Below are 22,143 nucleotides of genomic sequence, written 5' to 3' on the forward strand. Positions count from 1 at the left end.
ATGGGAAAAGCTCACTTGGCCCTTCGGGCCAGGTGAGCTAATAAGTTTGTGTGATAACTTGTGGACCATTTGCCGTTTAAAATACCATTTAAACGTACAGTAAACAAAAAAAGTCCGATGGATATCAATAATGAGATAAAATGCTGTAATTCGTTTTATTTTAGCAGTTTGAACACTAAAGGAATTATGAAAAGATCTCCTTTTAAACAAATTAAAGTGTTATAAATATCGCAGTGTGTGCTTGATTTAAGAATTTTGTCCAAAAACGGCCCTGTACAGGGAGGTATTTCGGCATTTTCACATTCAAACTATACATTCTTGTGGTAAGGAGAATTATTTCAGTTTATGAAAATTTACTATAGGAATTTTTAAATCTTGCAAAAATTCGAAAAAAAAATATATCCAACAGAAACTAGAGAAAATTGCAATAAAACAACCAAACAAATACTGTTCCAAAGAATACTATGCTACAAAGATAATTAAATCAAAGGGGAGGTGGATGTTGCGGTAGTCTTCAAATGTCATAAAATTATATAAATGTAAGGGCATATAGTATATAAAACGTCATCAAGTATACAAGAGTCATTACTTTGTATGCAAAATAAAGGCAACAGTAGTATACCGGTGTTCATAAGTAAAAACCGGGTTACAAACTAAAACTTAGGGAAACACATCGAGTATAAGAGGAAAACAAAGGAACAACAGGACCATTGAAGTGCAACAATTACAAACGCCAAGTTAACATAAATAGAAACGAAGTTTCGTCTACAAAATTATCATAATAAAAACGTTCAAAGGCAAAATAAGAAATGTTTTTTCCGAAGTTAAAAAAGCAAATAAAATCCCATCATTTTGAAGGATATTGCCAGCTACAGGTACGGGAATTCATTTCTTAGTTTTTCGAACAATTCAGAGTTAAGTAAACAGTTAATTTGTCAAATAAACCATATCATTAATAATAAAAGTCACCATAGCATTGGGAATGACACTACCAGAGATCAAATGAAAACACTGGAACACTACAGTTTGGCAACACAACCATTCAGCTAAATAGAAGGTGAACATGCAGAATTCTAATGAATCAACATTTTCTACGAAAAAATTAAAATCACAAAAATACCGAACGCTGAGGTAAATTTAAAACTGAATCATTAATCAAATTGCAAAATCAAAAGCTCATACACATCAAACGAATGGACAACTTATGTCGTATTCCTGGCATGAAAAATGCATTTTCTTGAGTAGAAAATGGTGGAAAAAAAACTGGTTTTAAAGCTAGCTACACATCAAACTTGTATGGCAAGACTATATACATGTAGGCCGTAAAGTGCGCCAAATTTTAAACAACGGATATAAATCAGTTAAGACGAATGTGATTGACACTATGAAAAATGAACATATCAGTAGTCACGCTTGACCCACCTATTCCAAAGAGATATTCCAGTAGTGTTATGCGACAGAGATATTCCACTGGTCACCAATGCCACACATATACAAACAGTTAACCCAATTGTAATCGAATAATTAATCAATAGCTTTAATATAATATACATAGTCATTGCTCTCTTGTTTTAACATGTTTGTTTTTTTGTCTATTTCATTATTTATCAGCATATTGAAGTCTAGGATCCAGTCACTAGAGAAATATTTAGACACGCAAATCAACGATTATAAATATTCATAACCTCTTGAAAATCTTAATTTGAAAGGAAAAAAAACGTATGTCGCCACTTTATTAAAAGCCTAGAATCTTAGGGGTAACCATTTGAAGTGTATGTATTCAATATACAGTTAACTATAAAATGTATGTACAATGTGAGTATGTATACTATCCATGATTTTGATTAAACAATGACAGTGAGTAATATATGTTGTGTTAATCATTACAATCCTCAATATAACCTAATGAGAACCTTTATTTCTAGAATGAGTTTTACCATTTCAAAGTACATGTCCTTAATTATGTTCTATCAATAATAACTTGAAGACAATCACTCGATTAAAAATTCACAACAGGGAAGTTAATAAAGTGCAACTGAACGGAAATATATCATGCTTGACAGTTGTGAGATGGTTGTTTAGTGATCCTATAATTAAATTTCACTGTTTAAAACATGTATAAGAAATACTGAGACTTGAAACTAGGGATGATCGAACCTAAACACCATATGACAAAAACAAACCGACAGAAAATAACTTTTAAATCCGTTCAAGGTAGAGTAAGAACATTAGTTTCAAAATAATTTATTAATTTTTAAACAGAGAATGTAATAAAAGCATGTGTAAAATCATGCATGTCTATACTGCATCACTGACTACTTAGTCGATAATACCCTCGAGGACTATTAGACTAACATCATATAAATAGCCAGTACCGAAGCAATTTCTACTGATTTGATTATACCTGCATGGACTTACACTCTATTATCATGTTTTAAAACACTCGCAACTGACCTGATGATGATACCCTCGTCGATCATGTTGATTAACAGTCTATTATCATGTTACTAAAGTAAGCGAGTAATTACTAAGCTGGTTATGCCCTCGATTCTAACATCCAACCACCATATTATAAATCATGCAAGTACTAAAGCACTGACTACTGAGCTGATGAGACCCTTGGGACTTAACACTCAATCATCATGTTATAGATTACTGGCAAATGAGCAAATGAAACCCGCGTGAATCATGTGGTTTAATATCATGTTCCTAAACTAAATATGCGTGTTCCGAAGCATTTTAAATACTGAGTTGATGATACACTCCGGGATGATAGTCAACAATCATGTTATAAATCATGCAACCATCGAAAACTGACTTCCGAGCTGATGATATACTCAAAGACCACTATCCCCCATGCTGTTATAAATCATGCGAGTAACGATGGACTTAATACCGAGATGAGTCTACCTTCGGGTAGTTACATACCATCATCATTTTATAACTCATGCGAGTACCAAAGCACTCACTCTTAACCAGATGATACCCTCGGGGAATAACATCCATCCATATTATTGTAAATCCTGCAAATTTGGAAGGACCTACTCCTAACCTGATGATTCCGTCGGGGAGTTTCATCCAATTATCATGTTATATCATGCGAGTGCATAAGTAGTGACACCTGACCTGACGATGTCATCGGGGAGTATATCCAACCATCTTGTCACAAATCATGCGAGTACCGAAGGCTTGACTACTGAGGTGATAATACCCTCGGAGACTAACATCTTACCATCATGTTATAAATCATGCGAGTGCCTAAGTAGTGACACCTGAACTGATGATGACATCGGAGATTATATCCAACCATCATGTTACAAATCATGCGAGTACCGAAGGATTGACTACTGAGGTGATGACAATATCAGAGACTAACATCTTACCATCATGTTATATATGATAGGAGTGCCTAAGGATTGACTACTGAGCTGATGATAGAACCATCGGGTAGTTACATCCCACTATCGTGTTATATCATGCGAGTACCGATGAACTGCTGATTTTACGTATTGCTCTGTACATAATGTATATCTGCCTATTAATTTACTTACCATTGTTTGACACAGGTCCAAAAATATCAGTTTTAGGCTGAAACAAACAAAAACAATAATCAATATAAAAGAACTACAAAACGCCATTTTAAAATGACTCTTTTATAAGAACAAAGAAAAGTTGTGTTATTCTTTGATAATAATGAATTTTAGTCCCCACCGTGACAATTGTAATGAATAATAAACAGTAAAGTGTTCAATTATTTCACATGCACTTAAGTTGATTCTATGCATGATCTAATAATAGAGGCCCAAAAAGGAGTCTTATACATATATTAGCCAATTTGATTAACTACAGAAAACATAACATCTTACCAGTAAACAAAAAAAAAGATTTTTTTAAATAATAATGCTGGAAAAAAATTTACAAGCTGTAATCTATCAACATTATATAATCTTCCCGGTTGTAAGTTTGATCTCATCGCCAGCCATAAGAATAAATAAATATAAACGTACCAGAGTCTTGTTAACTTCTTTGAATTTAGATACATCAAAACTTTGCTGAGAAACCTACAAATAAAAAATAGCATTTAGAGATAAAGTCACTGATCTTTGCATGTATACGACACTATGATTTATACATTTGCAAAAGACAAAAACTACATGTTTATAATACATGATATCAAAATATGTACTGCTGCTTTGGTGGATTTACAAGAGAAGAATTACCCCTGCATTTTAAATTCAAAGGAATATCAGTATGCTATGTTTTTTTTAGTTTGAAGTTCTAACAGCAAAATAATACTCAACAAACACAAACAAATGTGCTAAAAACAATTTAATGTACATGCACCATGTGATTGGAATTCGCATTTAATGTATTTAGAAATAATAGTCTGGATGATAGATTAGGTGTGGATATTTAACACTACGTTCATCTCTATTGACTTTATCGTGGCTGCCAATTTTTATTCATGAAGGAAGTGTCGGAGTGACCGGAGAAAACCAGTGGTCTTCGTCAGGAAAAACTAGTGGACCAGGTTATGATCGGAGTCAAACGCACCTGTCACCGACAGGATTCGGATCTGAGTATTGACACTGATTATTGATTAAAACAGTGGGATGGCTTTAAACTTTAGTACTTCAAACAGCAAGAAAGCGAAGAGACTTGGACACATTCGAACATACACATTAAAAAAAAATCATAGGTTTATTGTGCCGTAAGCCTTTTTCCAAATGTACGTATACCTAAACCATTAAAGCATATACTAACTAAACAAAATCCAAGGGTGCATAAATACCAAAATACGTGAGTGTCAAAAAATGCACAACACAGTGTTTATGGATTGCTAGTAACAATAAGGAAATCGTCAGATGAGCTAAACTTCCGACTATTAAAACAATATAAATGATACAGATGTAATCAAATATGAGTCTATCGTTGTAATGAGATTGATTTGCATCGTCATTAATTCCGGGGAATGGTATATTTTATACATTTGCTTGCAAGTCCTTATCGATCAGCTACCGATTATTTCTACCTACAAAGAAACTATTAGGCTTGATGTTAACCTGAGGAAAATACAAATGGTGACAAATCAAGTGTTTGATTGTTCCTGATTAATCAAACCGTCACTTTCCATTGCATAATTTATATTCCACTGTTTGATTGTCTGCATCTGATATATGAATAAATGAAACATATGAGCTTAACTTATATAGCTGTTAGATCTGTTATTTAACAAAATGGGACATTCGGCGGAGTGTAATTTACCATGCACATAGCAGGAGACGAGGCATCCGGTCCTGAACAGCTTTCATTACTTGCAATTCACTACGTACTTGTTTGTACACGTGACGTGTCTCTTCTTTGTCTATTTACGAAAATTTATTTCAGCATCGGTAAACTACAGTCGCCTTTATTTTCATCAATCAGACAATTATACAGCGATAGATATTAAAGAGCATTTGGAGGTCAACACACGGTATTTAATAATTCATCGTAAAATGTAAATTCAATGCGAGTCAACCTCTAAATGCAGGTCCTGGTATATCATAATACAGTGGTTTGACAATAATCGTACAAAATCACCAACAGTTTAAGTTATAGAGCTGTGTTAAAGTGAATGTCGTAATCATAATAGTATGTTATATTTTATTTTATTGAGGCTTTCTTTAACATAATATTATGTTATTTAACAATAAATATATAATTTTGATTACAATTAAAAGCTTTTAAAAAGTATGTAAGACCTGTTGGTGACCTTCTGCTGTTGTTATTTTATTTGGTCGGGTTGTTGTCTCTTTGACACATTCCCCATTTCCATTCTCAATTTTATAACTTAAATATTTGTAAAAAGGTAACAAAGCATCTTGGTCGCATACACGAGGGTGGTAAAGGGTTATTTTCGTGCAACGTCTTTTGACATTTTTATTTCACGTGTAGCAATGAAAAAGGTTCGTTATTCACCGTGTTTCGTGAAATCAGTAAAAAGATCAACGTGCAATTTTTTTTAATTGTTTGTTTATCGTGAAATGGCAATTTTATTTCGCGTTCTTCCATGCAGATACCCCCTCTTCTTTACACCCTCTATACCAAACCACATGACCATGCATAACAGATTGATTTTTGTGCTGTATTTTAAACAGAGTTTATATAAGTTATGGGGATCACAGACTAACCCATGGAGAATGCCTGTCGTACTGTCGTAAAGATGTCACATATTTAGACGTATAAATTCTTCAGAAGGACAAAGTGCATCCTTTTGTATAAACTTTGAGTGTTCACAAATTAAATACATATTGCCTTTTGAAGCTAACATAAAACTTTGAATGATGTGTGTTTGTAAGTGCTCAATTGCTAATGGGACTAAAGTTTAATATATTGCTTTCTTCAATGTTATAAATATTACTCTTGAAAGAGAACTTTGGTTGTATTTTTTTAAAGACACTAAATATTCAGGAGTGGAAAATCGACCACATCGAATGTTTGCATATACATTTTTCTATTCATGCTCATAATTGGACATCGATATTTTTTATCCAGCGCGTAAAAATATAAATACACTCGTAGTGTTATGTCGTTTTTCTCCTCTTATATATTTCCCTTGGTTTTAGTTTGTTACCCCGATATTGTTTTTTGTCCATGGATTTATGAGTTTTGTACAGCGTTATACTACTGTTGCCTTTATTTATTACGTACATAGAAGTTAATGAAAATAATACTTTTTGGTTACTTAATTATGATAATATATTTTAATTTCTTATTTCTACAAGAACGCCTTTGACAACCTTGTACTCGTTGGTTCCATAACATTGCTGTTACTTATTCTATAAAATATCTGAAAGTAATAACACAAATACCGAACTCGAAGGAGACTTCAAATCGTGATCATGCCCCTTATCAAATGGCAAAGTATTAATTCGAGCACATTAAACGAATGAAAACAACTGCCATATTCCTGACTTGGTACAGGCATTTCACCATCTAGAAAATAGTAGATTAAACCTGGTTTTATAGCTAGCTTCGCTTGTAAACGGTAACATTTATGTCTAATTGCTGGTCTTAATATGCATTTGAAGCATGCTCAGAATTCTTTATATTTTAGCACAAAATTGTCCAAAATGGTAAGGAAAATAACAGCATCATAACCTATATATATTCCATAACCTTAAGTTATGGAATTTCCATAGTTTAATTATTGACTCAGTGTATAAACTTTGTGCATACAAATTATTCTATATTGTCAAAGCAATTAAGGATCTTAATATAATATTTATTATATAATAGAAAAATGTCAGTGCGTTGCTTGGATGCAATCGTTCCGTATTTTGCTCTTTGACACAAACTAATTTTCTCTAGGTGTATTTTCCATTGAGAAGGATACAGACTACGTGATAGTTGACATGTTCATCATTTATTATTATAATATAAATATTTTTATATCACGATTAGTTAGATAGATGAATTCTGACATTCTTATTTGGATATTAAACATTATTTGCTAGTTTCTGTGTCAGTTGATCAAGAGTTGTCTCTTATACAATCTTTACACTTCTTTTTATCTATCTATAATACTAAAATTACGAGGTCCAATTTGTCAGCCGTCATCACGTTAAAACGACTAATCAAAGAATTCAACTTTATGTATAACTAATATAGTACAATGGTGTAGATTAAAAATTACACCACCTCAGGCCCTTTTGTTTTCCACATAATTAATATTGCCAATAATTAAGAAGTTCCGGGTCGAGTCCGATACCGATACCAATAGTATATTCACCTGTTACCTATCACCTTATCTGTACGTTCCGCATCTGACAGGCGCACCAACAAACGGTGTATTCAGGATTAATATGCTTATTCAGGATTGATATGCTATATACACGGGTCATAATCACAGGGTTGACACTACTAAATTGTCAAATTGTTACAGGTCTATTGAAGTATTTTAATCAGTAAGACTTTCTAAAATAACAATAAGAATACTAAAAATCTGGGCTAAAAGATAAGGCGTATTATATATAGGAACAGTTTTCAATTTGTTAGCGGGCATGACGTAAAACAGCGAATAAAAGAATTCAACTTTATTTATAACTAATATAGGACAATGCTGTTGATTAGAAAATACTCCATCCCAGGACCTTTTGTTTTCCAAATAATAAATATTACCAATAATTGATAAGTTCCAGTTCGACGGGTTCAAACAGAAAGATTTGAAAGCAGAGATAACTGTGTATCTTATAATCGGCATGACTTTATCAGATGACAATACTAATACTAAAATAAGGCTTGCGCATAGTTATATACTTTAATTCAGTCACGGACCCGCGATATCACGGGTGTGTTCTAGTTTTAATAGATATTCGACTATCAAAAAGTTCCTTTGCCATACGTCATAAAGAGAAAAATGCAATAGTATTACTAATTTTAGTGTAAATACCTGTATACTCTTTAGATTGTCTCTAATAACCTTATTTTATATTGGCTCTTGTATGTTTGATAATTTTATTTTATTAACTATATGGTTTTTTTTAATAATGAGATTTTGGATGTTACCCGTCTTCTATTTGGCTGAAAGTGTTTTGTCTATCAGCTCATATACACAATTTGATCATGTTACAGCGACGTCATCAACGTTTTTAACATTATGATTTACTCCCTTTTAGAATTAAATTATAAGGAATGGCAGTAATATTTTTTCTTTCTATTCCACATAACATAACAAATGTGGTGAACACTTTAAGATAACCCTCTACGCAAGTTAGTCATTGTGCACCACATTGTAAATTGATGATATTTCTTCATACACAGAAAAAATATTACAGTCATTTCTCAAATAACGAGACTAAAATATAAAAAAAAGATGTCTTGTCTTGTCTGGCGTTATATATCCAATGGATTAAAATCTGCTTATAAAATATTAGCCGTTTTGCTCATGCATTTTAAAGTCTTATACTTAGTCTTACAGGTATAGCAAGAGATACTTACCCTGTCCATACAACAAACTTCACTCTCTGTGGAGCGATTTTTACCTTTTTGGTTTTAACTTTAAAAGCTGACTTTGATATTCTTAATTTTTGTAGTGAATTCCCCCAAAAAAGATTATCAACCAAACTGGTCTTTAAAAGAATGAATGGAATTAATGGATAAACGGAGATAAGAGATAATACTTAACTTCTTTACACAATTGTTCTGTCAAATAGAAGGTCAATGGACTATCTCAAAGTAGCATATCCTATAGCTAAATATGAAATATTGTTATCAATTACAAAGTTCACGTAATTTCAGATCAGTTTGAAGGAGAATATATCCAAAAACCAATTATAAGCTTTGTTTTATATATAAAAGAAGCTTAGTGTAATACATGTATAGTAATTTTACAAGGGTAGCGATAACAGTAAAAATAATAGAGAACAAAAGATATCAATGAATAGAGAGAACAGACAAATTAAATAATAGAGAATAATCGTATGGTGTCTTTATATAAAAAAAAAAAAAAAAGAAGAAAAGACAATAATGGGGAGTATGATTAACACATAAAAACAAGTCTAAAAAAAGGAAGAATATAGAAATGAAGGATTCCACAACCAGACCATCATTTATTACAGAGAGCGTTTTTATTACGTAAAGAGTTGCAACTAAGCACTTAAACTGCATTCTAAACCACATATAAAACTGAAGGTTAATTACATATGAAAGCTTTTGATCAAATATCGGAAAACCATGAATTATATTGGAAATACCTGAAGAGCAAAAAATTATATATCAATGCGGCTTATCTCGAAAATAGAAAACATATTATTATACAGTCAATAGCCCTTATGTCAATGTGAAAAGGATCTTTAGATGCACAAGTGTACTTGATTCTTCTTTATTAGTTGTTATTGGATATTGCATGTTTGTATTTGAACTATAGCTTTCAGTAACTGGAAGTAATCTCAGATATTCACTATGTGTCTTAAAGGTTTTTACAATGGTACAAATATCCCAGGCGCTTGCTAACATGTTCAAGTATGAGGCATTTGAAATTTAAGCATTTGTTTTCAATACTAAAAATGAAAGTGGTATTCATGATAACGATACGACAGTTCAAAAGAGAACACATGAAACGCTTGATCGAACTCGTAATTTCAAAGTTCTTACAATCAATTGAAAGTGTCTTTGATTAATTCTGATATGAGGTTTTAGATGGGGAGTCCTTTACTTCTGTAATAATTTTGTGATACAATTTCTCTATTCTTTATGCCTGTTGCCCTTTATTCTCCATTATTTTTCCTTTTGTTCTCTTTATTCTCTATTCTTATATTATAGCAACTTATTATTCCGGCTATTTTCTTATTATTTTTCTAAGTTCCATTATTCTCTATGATTCTAAACATTTTGCCCAATAATTTCTATTCTGTAAACCCCCTATCCACAGGGTTGTATAAACGTTGAATAAAAAGTAAAATCACAAAAATACTGAACTCAGAGGAAAACCAATTTGGAAAGTCTATAATCACATGGCAAAATCAAATAACAAAACGCATCAAAAACGAATGGACAAGAACTGTCATATTCCTGACTTAGTACAGGCATTTTCAAATGTAGTAAATGGTGGATTAAACCTGGTTCTATAGCGCTAACCCTCTCACTTTAATAACAGTCTCATCAAATTCCGCTACATTTACATGATGCGTTAAATAAACAGTCACAATACAAAAAATAGTCAAAATATGGGTACATCAGTCATCATCGTATAACAATTTTAAAAGGAACAATTTAACAGGACACAAACACATCTACTATCTACGAACACATGGATTGATTTGAGTGTCGAATGCGAGGAAAAATTAAGTATGATCCATTACCTTAATACGACATTATTTGTAATATCTTCAATTTTTCACTTATTCTTACAACATTTGTATATACTTCAAGATTATAAAAAAACGTTTTTTTTCTAAAGTGAACAGTGATTGGTTAAATATTTCTCAGTGTGTTTGGTAGCCTTTTGGTCATGAATGTTTGTCTCTAATATTTAATTAACTGTGCATTTGTATTCAGATATCGCAGATCAAATTTATTCGTTCGTTGTGTAATTATACGTTTTTTGATTGAGTTAAGTCTGCCAATTGATATTTTATCGTATGTTTTTCTATGTTGTGATGTTATGCTATTGTTTCAGAAAAAGGGAGAAGGTTTGGGCCCATTAAAACGTTTAATCCCGCTGCAAATGTTTGCACCTGTCCTAAGTCAGGAATCTGATGTACAGTAGTTGTCGTTTGTTTATGTAATATATACGTGTTTCTCGTTTCTCGTTTTGTTTATATAGATTAGACCGTTGGTTTTCCCGTTTGAATGGTTTTACACTAGTAATTTTGGGGCCCTTTATAGCTTGTTGTTCGGTGTGAGCCAAGGCTCCGTGTTGAAGGCCGTACTTTAACCTGTAATGGTTTAATTTTTAAATTGTTATTTGGATGGAGAGTTGTCTCATTGGCACTCACACCACATCTTCCTATATCTATATATGGGACGGGTAAATAGTTTACAACCCTCTACGATTACAAATAGAAGATTTTAATTCTTGTAGAAGTGATATTAAATTTTGTTACATGAATTATATTTGACCTCTAAATAACGTCATAGACCCGAAATACTTTAGTATTCATTACAATAACTAGATATTATTAAGGCCTACAATATTCGTTACAGTTTTTGAATGTGTATCTATTACAATTACTAGTTATACATATATAAAATTGAGAATGGAAATGGGGAATGTGTCAAAGAGACAACAACCCGACCAAATAAAAAACAAACAACAGCAGAAGGTCACCAACAGGTCTTCAGTGTAGCGAGAAATTCCCGCACCCGGAGGCGTCCTTCAGCTGGCCCCTAAACAAATATATACTAGTTCAGTGACAATGAACGCCATACTAATTTCCAAATTGTACACAAGAAACTAAAATTAAAATAATACAAGACTAACAAAGGCCAGAGGCTTCTGACTTGGGACAGGCGCAAAAATGCGGCGGGGTTAAACATGTTTGTGAGATCTCAACCCTCCCCCTATACCTCTAGCCAATGTAGAAAAGTAAACGCATAACAATACGCACATTAAAATTCAGTTCAAGAGAAGTCCGAGTCTGATGTCAGAAGATGTAACCAAAGAAAATAAACAAAATGACAATAATACATAAATAACAACAGACTACTAGCAGTTAACTGACATGCCAGCTCCAGACTTCAATTAAACTGACTGAAAGATTATGATTTCATCATATGAACATCAGACACAATCCTTCCCGTTAGGGGTTTAGTATCATACCATCATAACATATATGAGAAGAATATAACCCGTGTCATGCCAACAACTGTTTTTAGAATAAATGTGTTTAGTTCCGACGCAAAGACCTTATCAGTGACTCAATACACTACAAAAGTCAAAAAGTCTGAAAAGACCAGTTTTTGTCTGAATTTGCATGAATTTTTACTTGACATTCTTAATTTGTCTGCATAATTTTTGAAAATTCTTGACATAGTATTAGTTTGTCTAAAAAGGTTCTTGATTTTTCTTGACAAGTGTCTTGACAGTATTAACATTGTCTTAAAATTTCTCGACACTTCCTGTATCATCTGATAAGAGTCTGGATTAGTCTCAACCAATTCTTGACTGTCTTAAATTTGTCTCGATCTGTCTTGACATATTCTTGACATTCTTAATAATGTCTGAATTTGTCTTGACATATTCTTGACATTCTTAATAATGTCTGAATATGTCTTGACACATTCTTGACAATATTAAATATGTCTTGACACTATCTCAACAGTTAATTTCGCCTGAACGGTTTATGAAATCTTTTGGGTTTGTGTGGCTAAAAAAAGAGGAGGGGGCTTTCGTGTTTGTCAAAGAATTGGTCTCGTCTGGATTCAAACTCTGTATTTTTAGAACAACCCCAAAACAATTTTGATTTATATTTGAGTGTTGAGTTTCATAATTTTTTATCAACAAAAATTTGTGATAACGGGCTACTTCCTGAAAAGAAAAAAAATGTTAAGATCTATATTATGTATGTTTGTTTGAGACCAATGAAATTATTGATTAAAAATTATAAAATTCAATACTCAAATTTGAATAGTAAATAGAAATCATTGATGGGACCCATTATGAATACTTTTTTTATTATTATTCCTGGAGTGGATAATAATTTTCTTTTAATCTTTGGAATGTTTATGGCAGGTCAACTGATAAGTTGTATGGCTGTTTACAGGTAAATCAGTAATTTCTATTTGACGGTTGCATGTATTCTTGGGTGTGTTATAACTTACTGTCATGGGGAACATCCTGTCCATGTATAATACTTAATATATATTCCAACAGATGACATTACACACATTTTTCTTCTGTTAAATGAATGATTTTATATCATCATAATTTGCTATTTATATAAACCACATTTTTGTACAATAATTATTTATCATATTAACATTGGATATAATGAATGTAGAGTGAAATATGTCTACCATATGATTGGTTTTAATAATTTAATTAATAATTAAGATTTAGGAATCAAAATTTGTACTTTTTACACAAAAAAAAGATTTAAATTGTTTTATATCAACACATCCTCATTTAAATTATTTTATACCTTAGATGTCTTTGCCATATTTGCATTTGTGAAACTATTTAAATACTCAAATTTTCAATTGTTTTACATGCCCAACTTTCATATTTGTTGTAAGGAATGTAACTTAAAAAAACCAGTATATTATGTAAAAAGAAATAAAGATTAAAGTTATATTATGCATATTGGTCATGATTTGTAAAACTCTGAACTGTCAAGTAAATTTAAGACACAATTCAAAATGTTCAGAATATGTCAAGCCAAACTGAGAAAGAATAAGAATGTCGAGAATATGTCGAGAAATTTCAAGACAGTATTCAAATGTCAAGAATATGTCGAGAAATTTCAAGACCATATTCAGAATGTCAAGAATATGTCGAGTAAATTTCATACAAATTTGATATAAATGAGAATTTGTCAAGAAAAATTAAGACACGAGTCATACTTTTGGAGAATGTCAAGTAAAAGTTCATGCAAATCAAGACAAAAACTGGTCTTTTCAGACTTTTTGACTTTTGTAGTGATATTAACGCCAAAATATGCAATCTTTAATAACTTGACAACAGTATCGTAATTATATTCCTTCTTTATAAGTCTATATATGTATAGAGAGAGAGAGAAAGAGAGAGAAGAGAAAAGAGAAGATATATATATTAGCTGTTGGGTTTTTAATTTGTATAACGTTCAAATTTTTTATAAAAATCAACATAGATTTTACATCATACTGATAAGGAATATCTGCAATCTGGAATACTTCTAAATATATATAGTTTATATTTCCTTTTTAAGTATTGGTAGTTTTGTAAAGTTATTAGGAGTATATATGTTACAGTGAATTTGTATAATCAGTGATTATGTAGAATCCCTGAAATTGTCAGGGATTATGTAGAATCACTGGCTACTGATATGAAGAAACAGTTGTATTTATAAAGAAAAAAAAAATCCATAAAATCACATAAAAACATCATAATAAATTTACAAAAATTGTAACAATATGTCAAAATGATAAACACATTTTTTTTAAAAGTAAGGCACACTATATTAAAATGTTAAACACAATTTATTAAAATAATATGCTTCACATCTGTTTTTACCGCATTATCAACATTTTAAAATCATTTTCAGGGATTATATATAATTACTAATGATTTTAGTGATTCTACATATTCCCTGAAAAATCAGGGATTCTACATAATCCCTGATTATACAAATTCACTGTAACATATATACAAATGTCGTACCTACGCGGTTTATAATGTCAAGCGTTAAGATCTCAATGACAAACTAAGCGTTATCTTACATCTAGTAGCTGTCTACTTATATCGAATTCTTCCCAAATTGATAAAATTGAAAGCAATTTAAATATCTTAAAACAAAACCTTAGTATGTACTTGAAGACTGTTCTGATAAAGGTGTAAAAATAAGATCACGTTTGTTTCACGGTTATTTAAATGTCTTATTTTGTAAAACCACATGTAAGGGGTCATTAGCTTAAACTATTAAAATTTCAACAAGATTTTAAACATTCATTTTAAATCTAGACCGCAGAACAAATAAACAAATTCTTAAAGTCGTGTTTAACTAAAGACTATACACATGGGACAGTTTACCCCACAGAAACTTAATATGTACGTCATAATATTTTATTTTTTGAATTGATCATAAATTATTGATGATAGGGGAAGTATCGTTTATATCTAAAACAAGAGGTTCATTTTTTTGTGTGTATTGCTCACCTTGACTGCATGCATAACATTGACATAAGGTGGCTATCAGTTTTTAGGCTTGTATAAATTAGACAAGTGAAATTAAAAGATCTCTGTTTATGGTAATGAGGTACATGTACGACAAGTTACATCGTGTTAGTTTTGTGCATCAAAGTTGTTTTCTAAAACTACTTCAAAAAGTCCTTTAAACTTTTTCTTGAATAAACATATACCAAAGATTAAACCAGCTTTAGAGCTAATTTCCTAATGCATGTAGAGCAACACTTTGATGAGCTTGCTTGCTTTAAAGGTTGTACAATTGTAATTGGGATAAAGTTTTAGTATGATGGTTTCCGCTAGAAACTTTGATACCAACGCCTAGAACAATAAAGCTCCCGAAACTTTCCCGATTATAAATTAATAAAAAAACATTAAACAAATTCATCTTCTTATACTTAAAAAGCAATTTTTCTGACTGAGATAACGCTGATTATATTACAGAAATAATTATTACATTCAAACATATTAACTGTTCAGATTCGTTTATATACTTGTAAAAATGTAATTTACTATGCTTAGGGTTTAAGTACATTTTACCAACGTCCCTTGATTGAGTTAAATATTTATTCATTCTTCCTGTAAATCATATGTTTTTTTTTAAATTTTTTTGTAGTCTCTGAATCCGAAAACCTAACAGTACTCTTGGCGTTTTAGTATGATGGCTTCCGCTAAAAAAATTGTACCAACATCCGCATCCGTAATAATAAAGATCGTCGTGGCTCTCCGAACATTTCCAATATACATATTTCTTTTTTCAATAAGATTTATTTTCAAATACTAAAACAACAATTCCTGGCTGAGATAACCCAGATTATGAGTTACAAAAACATCATTACATTGCTTAACATAATAACGGTTCGGACTCTTGTAGATACAGTGAAATTGTAAATGTCTAATTTCATCATGTTCATTTTAATAATAAATGCATTTTTTCTGTCGCGACGACCGTATCTGTTTGTTTAATTTACGGTGTATTGAGATTTAGTTCAAATGTGTCCCTTGGTGGAGTTTATTATTTATTAATGCTTCCTGTCCATCCTTGATTTTTTTTTATCTTAGTAGTCTGCGATAACCTTATATTACCACAAATGTACTATCGGCGTCAGTGTTCGATTAAAAAGTATAGTATCTTGTTCAACAGCAGCACACAGAACGTGTAAAGGTGGTATGGGTGTCTTCGTCCATCTTGGGTTGTAAAAAAAACAGAGAACCAAAGGTTTTTTTAAATTTGGATTTTAAGGGGAGGTAACTCTAAAACAGTGCATTTTCTGAAGGATTCTACATGGAATTTTCCTATTTTGTATTTTAGCCTGAAAAAAACGTACGGTGACCCTATCTTTTCTTTTGATATTCTCACAAAGTATTGTATAAAAGCTATCTTTTCCTTAAGTATTTTTACAATTTTATCATTTTGTTTAGTTTCTAATTACAAAATGATGTTTTTTTCCTGTATAATCCATACAAAATGTGTCATTTTGTCACGTCCTGTAGCTTGCGAAAATGTGCGGTGACCTATCATTTTTATTATGTTTTTCAACATATATCAATAGATACTATGTTTTGGCAAAGTATGAACAAATTCTATCATTTTTATTTTAGACTCCCATACCACCTTAAGAAGTATAACATTAACGGAACCAATTTTACTGCATTTCTCTTCAGTGAAGATCGATGCCAAAATTGTAAAATCTAAAACCTCATACAAAAGTTGATGTAATCATTTTTCTAACGCACTTCGCGCAGCTGCACATTTAGTGCAAATTTGCGGCCACTTTGCACAGGCACTTTTAATTCTCAGAAATTGTGTTTCCGATATATATCCTTAATATATATAACGTATATAAGACTTGATTTCTGTGACACTTGAAATTATTCCTGACAGTGTCAATTTGTCCCGAATTTACAACAACAACACCATTTATCTCTTTTACATGCATATTGTCATACCTCAATGTATATACCTTTAGGTACTAACACTTAATGTTTTGACGTAAATTTGTACAGATTATCAATCTATAAATGGCCAAAGTTATAACCTTGAGAGTTTTTGTCAAATTTGGAGTATATGTTCCAAAAATATATAAGAAGGAAATGGTTAACCAAAACCACATTCTGATGTAAGTCTGTATTGTATTTGGGATATACATACACATCAATTTTGGTAAGTGACCTCATCCGATGTATAATGTTTTACAAAAACATGTAAAATCTGTAATTTTAAATAAACAGGTCTTCAAAAGAAACTGAGATTTTATGAAAATAGTTTTGTAAAATTCTGATAACATTGTTTTACGAAAAATACAATACATACTCTCTAATATTCTATTTTTAGCAGGAAATGGCATTTTTTATATGTTGACGATGTGTGAAACACAAACAGGGAAATTAGCACTATGTCTTTTTGTACAAAATTTTTATTCATTAAAATTAAAATTGAATCAAGCTTCCGGGAAAAAAAATGACACGTTTCACATCATATATGGTGCATTTTTAACTCAATATATCATACTGATAAAGTCCAGGGAGCCCATGGCATAGTTAGTTCGTAGAAAAGGTATAAGTCTTTCTTTTGAAATCCGATTCCTGTAGTTGCAAATTTTGATTGAAAAAAGAACACTCAACAGAACTCGATGGCATTTTAAAAGCAAGCTGTATTATCTCATTAGTTTAAATTCGAAAAAAAAGTTTGATTTAGACATGGTATCTGTCGAGTCTGGTTTGTTTTCCGAATTCATGATATCAGGAAAAAAGAAAAATAACAAATGCAAATACATATATATTCATCCAAAGATTAGTAATGAATAACATAATTGTTGTTATAGTTACACGACCAATATATTAGTCAGACTTTGGACATAATATATAATACTAGTACTTGGAGTTATTTCTTTCTATATTAAACTGAATAGTGTGTTATCATCAACCTATTTCCCGTAAATAGTGCCCAACACCACCAAGTCCAAGGCCAGGTATTTAGTTCATTCTAGACTACAATTGGTTAATTTATAAAATTGAGAATGGAAATGGGGAATGTGTCAAAGAGACAACAACCCGACCAAATAAAAAAACAACAGCAGAAGGTCACCAACAGGTCTTCAATGTAGCGAGAAATTCCCGCACCCGGAGGAGTCCTTCAGCTGGCCCCTAAACAAATATATACTAGTCTGGTTAATTGGTTAATTTGTACATACTGAGCTAATTCTAAAGGCGTGCAGCCAGTTATAAGTTGGATAAAATAACTTCCTTTTGAAGTTCGAAATAAGTTCATTTGGGATATTTCTAAACAATTCTGAGTGTCATTTAAGGAATGACTGTAATATTTTTTCTGTCTATGAAGAAATAACATAAGCAATGTTGGTGCACACTGAATAACACGCATAGCGGGTTATTTAATAGTGTGCACCACATTTTTTTTTAATGTTATTTCGAATAGACACAAACAATATTATAGTCATTTCTTATAATTTAATTCTAAATTCCATTTTAAACCGTAAAAAACTATGAAAAACGTTGATGACGTCACGGTCACGTGACTAAATTATGTCTATTGGCTGATAAAATAAAACAATCAGAAGATGCGTTACATCCAACATTAAATTATTGCAGTATAAAATGAACCCTGGGATAATGTTTGGAAAACCGTTATAAGATTTCTGTCTGCGAGACAGGATACAAAAGTTTTGGCTACGGCTTTTTAATCTCACACATATAAATAACATACTCTGTAGCTGTATACGGTTATCACATGCATATACCATATAAGTGTTGACGAAATAGGTAACAAAAATACACACTGATATTTAAGTTTCAACTTTAAACTCTCAAAAATAGAAAGCGTGTTCGAAGGAGAAAATAATTTAAAAAAATGAGTAAAAACTGCCAATGAATTAAAAAAGGGTGTTGAAACTTCAATATATGTGTATTTTCTTGACTTGTTTAACCCAACTTGTGAATAATATTTTGGTATGAAGTTGTAAAACTTACGTTCCATAGTGATCCGTTCGGGGATGTTTTATGCTGAATAGTAAATGTGATTACAACTTCAGATGAAATGAAATACTAGTATACATATAATGATAAAGGAAGAACATTTTGTATATATTCAGTGCTCAAAATAAAATCACTCCAAGAGAGAGAGAGAGATAGAGAGGCACAAGATGCCCATTTTCCTAATCGCGCTTTTTCGCGGTAATTTTTCCCCTTTTCCTCATATCGCGCCCTTTATTAACCCCTGTATCCGTCATTCCCTTTTTATTTACCCTTATACCGGTATCCGATCGATATTCCAAAAACCTTAACTTCCCCTTTGCATTGGAATTGAATAAAACAAAGACAAAAACAAAAAATAAAGGAAAAGCACTGTTTTGTTGGCCCTCCCAAAGTAATAGTAAGATCATAGAGGAAAAAGAAGGAAAAGGGATTGGAATTCAAGAAACAGAATCCCTGTACACGCTGTTTGACAAAAAACGAAGCAAAAGAACTGCTTTGTAATAAATACAGGTACACGTATTTTACCAATGTCCAAATCAGTATTTTCATCAGTGCTCGGTTCATGTCATAACTTTATGTTGTTGTTTTTTTTGGTTGGATATACGCCTGCATGCATGTTCCAAGTCAGCAACCCAATCAAAGAGCAAACAACAGCTGTGTTTGTCTACAGTCAGTATGTCATACCTTTGTGCGTTTTGTTGTTGTTTAATTGGACATGTGTCTGTCCCAAGTACGAAACATTGGTAAAAGTTGTCTCATTTTTTAAGTGAAGATTTGGTGTTGATGACATATATTAGAATGTTGGATTTAATTAATTGACAACTAAAAATCGATTCTAGAAAACTCAGAGATTGACATAGTGTATATATAGTCTGTTCTTGTAGACTGAGGATTTGTTTTGTTAGTTTAAACATATCTATTTATAGTAGATTGGGAAATAAGTTTTGCAACTTATATTAATCTCGTTCCACTTTGCGGATGCGAGTGCTGCCTTGTAGCAGCATTAGCCTTCTCTTTTTAGAAATTTACAAGGTTGTCCTAAATGTGCAAGAGATATGGCTCTCTCTCTCTTAACACGGGTCAGCCATTTATAGTCCGCTTCCGACGGACTATCATCGTTTCCTCAAGACCATACTCACAAATGGTGTCAAGGGTTGTTTTTGTTTGCCCTCTCATTGTCGTATATCAGACTTTCTCTTTAGGTGTTTATTGGAAAATGTTGGACTAAGGTTGACGGGATAGTACCTGTCACTTCGCTGTCAATATTGTTTCAAGCACAAGTTAATTTTATTTGAAATTATATATTTTGGTATTAGAAAAGTGTTGTTTCTTGTGTAGAAAAGAGTATACCCAAACAGGCATAGCCAGAGGAAAGATTAAAATACATGTAGAATGCCAGAAATAATCCAGAGTTTATAATATGTAAGCAAGAAGATGTGGTATGATTGCCAACGGGGCAACTCAGAGACCTAATGACATGGAAGTTAAAAGTATGTTTTTGGCAAATAAATTAATATGATAGAAGAAATTAATCTATAAACATTCGTACCTGATCTATTTCCCATTCGTCTGGATTTCTGTAAATTGTCTTTTGTCTTAAAAGCTGTTGTTGTGTATATTGTTCTCTTTGTAACTTTTGAGCATACGTTTCGGGATAATCCCCTTTTGGAGGCTCGGGTGGTTGCCATGTTTTCACTTTGCCATTTGAATTAATGTCCGTATTTTTATTTCCATTAGAATTTTTCTTACTTCTCCATTCGTCTTTCAATAAATCGTCGGCATCGTCGTCGCTACTTTCATCAAACGGTTGTGGAATCCTTGAATTTGTTTTATTATTATTTTCAATTCGAGCTAACTTGTTTGTATTCCCGTTCAATTGTTTGTCTGAAGACTTGTTTTTCGAGTTTTTGATATTTTCACTTTTTTCTACGCTATTTGAATTCACTTGTGATTTCGGAGACAATGCGTCCGATTTCTTGTCTGTGTTTTGTGAAGTTATCCGAACATTGTTTGATTTCTCTTTGCTAGAACCTGAACCCATCACGTTAAAACAATTTCATAAAATTCTTATAATTTCAAATTATAAAATCTTACGTAAAGTATACTTTTCAATGTCTGAGATGTAATATATTAAATATACACACCCATATGGAAATTAATCCAAACAAAGTCCGATTAATCTACTTAAATCCAAAAATTAAAGTCCAGAATCGTGAAAGAAATTTCGTCACCGGGTATTGAAGATCTTCGCCTAGTATGTGATAAATAAATGTACATCAAATAAATAAATCACACAATAATCAATAAATCTCCAATACACGTTCAATTATGATTTCACCGACCGACAATATCTGTAATTTAACTCCATTTTTTTTTACTAAATTTTTGTAGGCGTCGTCAATACTTTAACACAGGGGTGCACTAAATCTCTAACTTGTTAAAATGCCAATAATGTACTAGTATATTCTAACATATACATTCAATAAACAAATAAACAAAAATATGAAAAGGTCGCTTTAAAGTTTGTATTCACTACCGTTCCACTGACTGAACAACTGCATGGTTGTGTATCGAGACGTATTATACTATTAAAGATTATTCAGTCATTTAAAAGTAACAAAAAATGAACGTGATCCTTCCATATTGACTATCGATCTTTATAACAGGTATACAATATTATTGATCGGTATTTATGTAATAAACTAGAGATAAAGCATACAAGGAGAATCATGCAGTCGATCTTTTTACAAATAATTGAAATTAAATTGCGTTGAAGAATCCTTGTT

At 31.7% G+C, this 22,143-nt stretch overlaps 1 protein-coding gene across 1 annotated transcript in view; it reads right to left on the bottom strand.

The window, feature by feature from the left end:
* Positions 1-21,971, bottom strand: part of LOC134700968 (TBC1 domain family member 5 homolog A-like) — a 39,030-nt gene extending 17,059 nt beyond the window's left edge. The window contains exons 1-3 of the mRNA XM_063562112.1: positions 20,907-21,971; positions 4,008-4,061; positions 3,552-3,588 (exon numbers count right to left, since the gene is read on the bottom strand). Of these exons, the coding sequence (XP_063418182.1) occupies positions 3,552-3,588; positions 4,008-4,061; positions 20,907-21,398 (583 nt within the window). The 5' untranslated portion in view covers positions 21,399-21,971. The remainder of the gene's footprint in view (positions 1-3,551; positions 3,589-4,007; positions 4,062-20,906) is intronic.
* Between the last annotated feature and the right edge of the window lie 172 nt (positions 21,972-22,143).

The sequence above is a fragment of the Mytilus trossulus genome, unplaced genomic scaffold, assembly GCF_036588685.1.
Source record: "Mytilus trossulus isolate FHL-02 unplaced genomic scaffold, PNRI_Mtr1.1.1.hap1 h1tg000210l__unscaffolded, whole genome shotgun sequence".
Classification (NCBI taxonomy): domain Eukaryota; kingdom Metazoa; phylum Mollusca; class Bivalvia; order Mytilida; family Mytilidae; genus Mytilus; species Mytilus trossulus.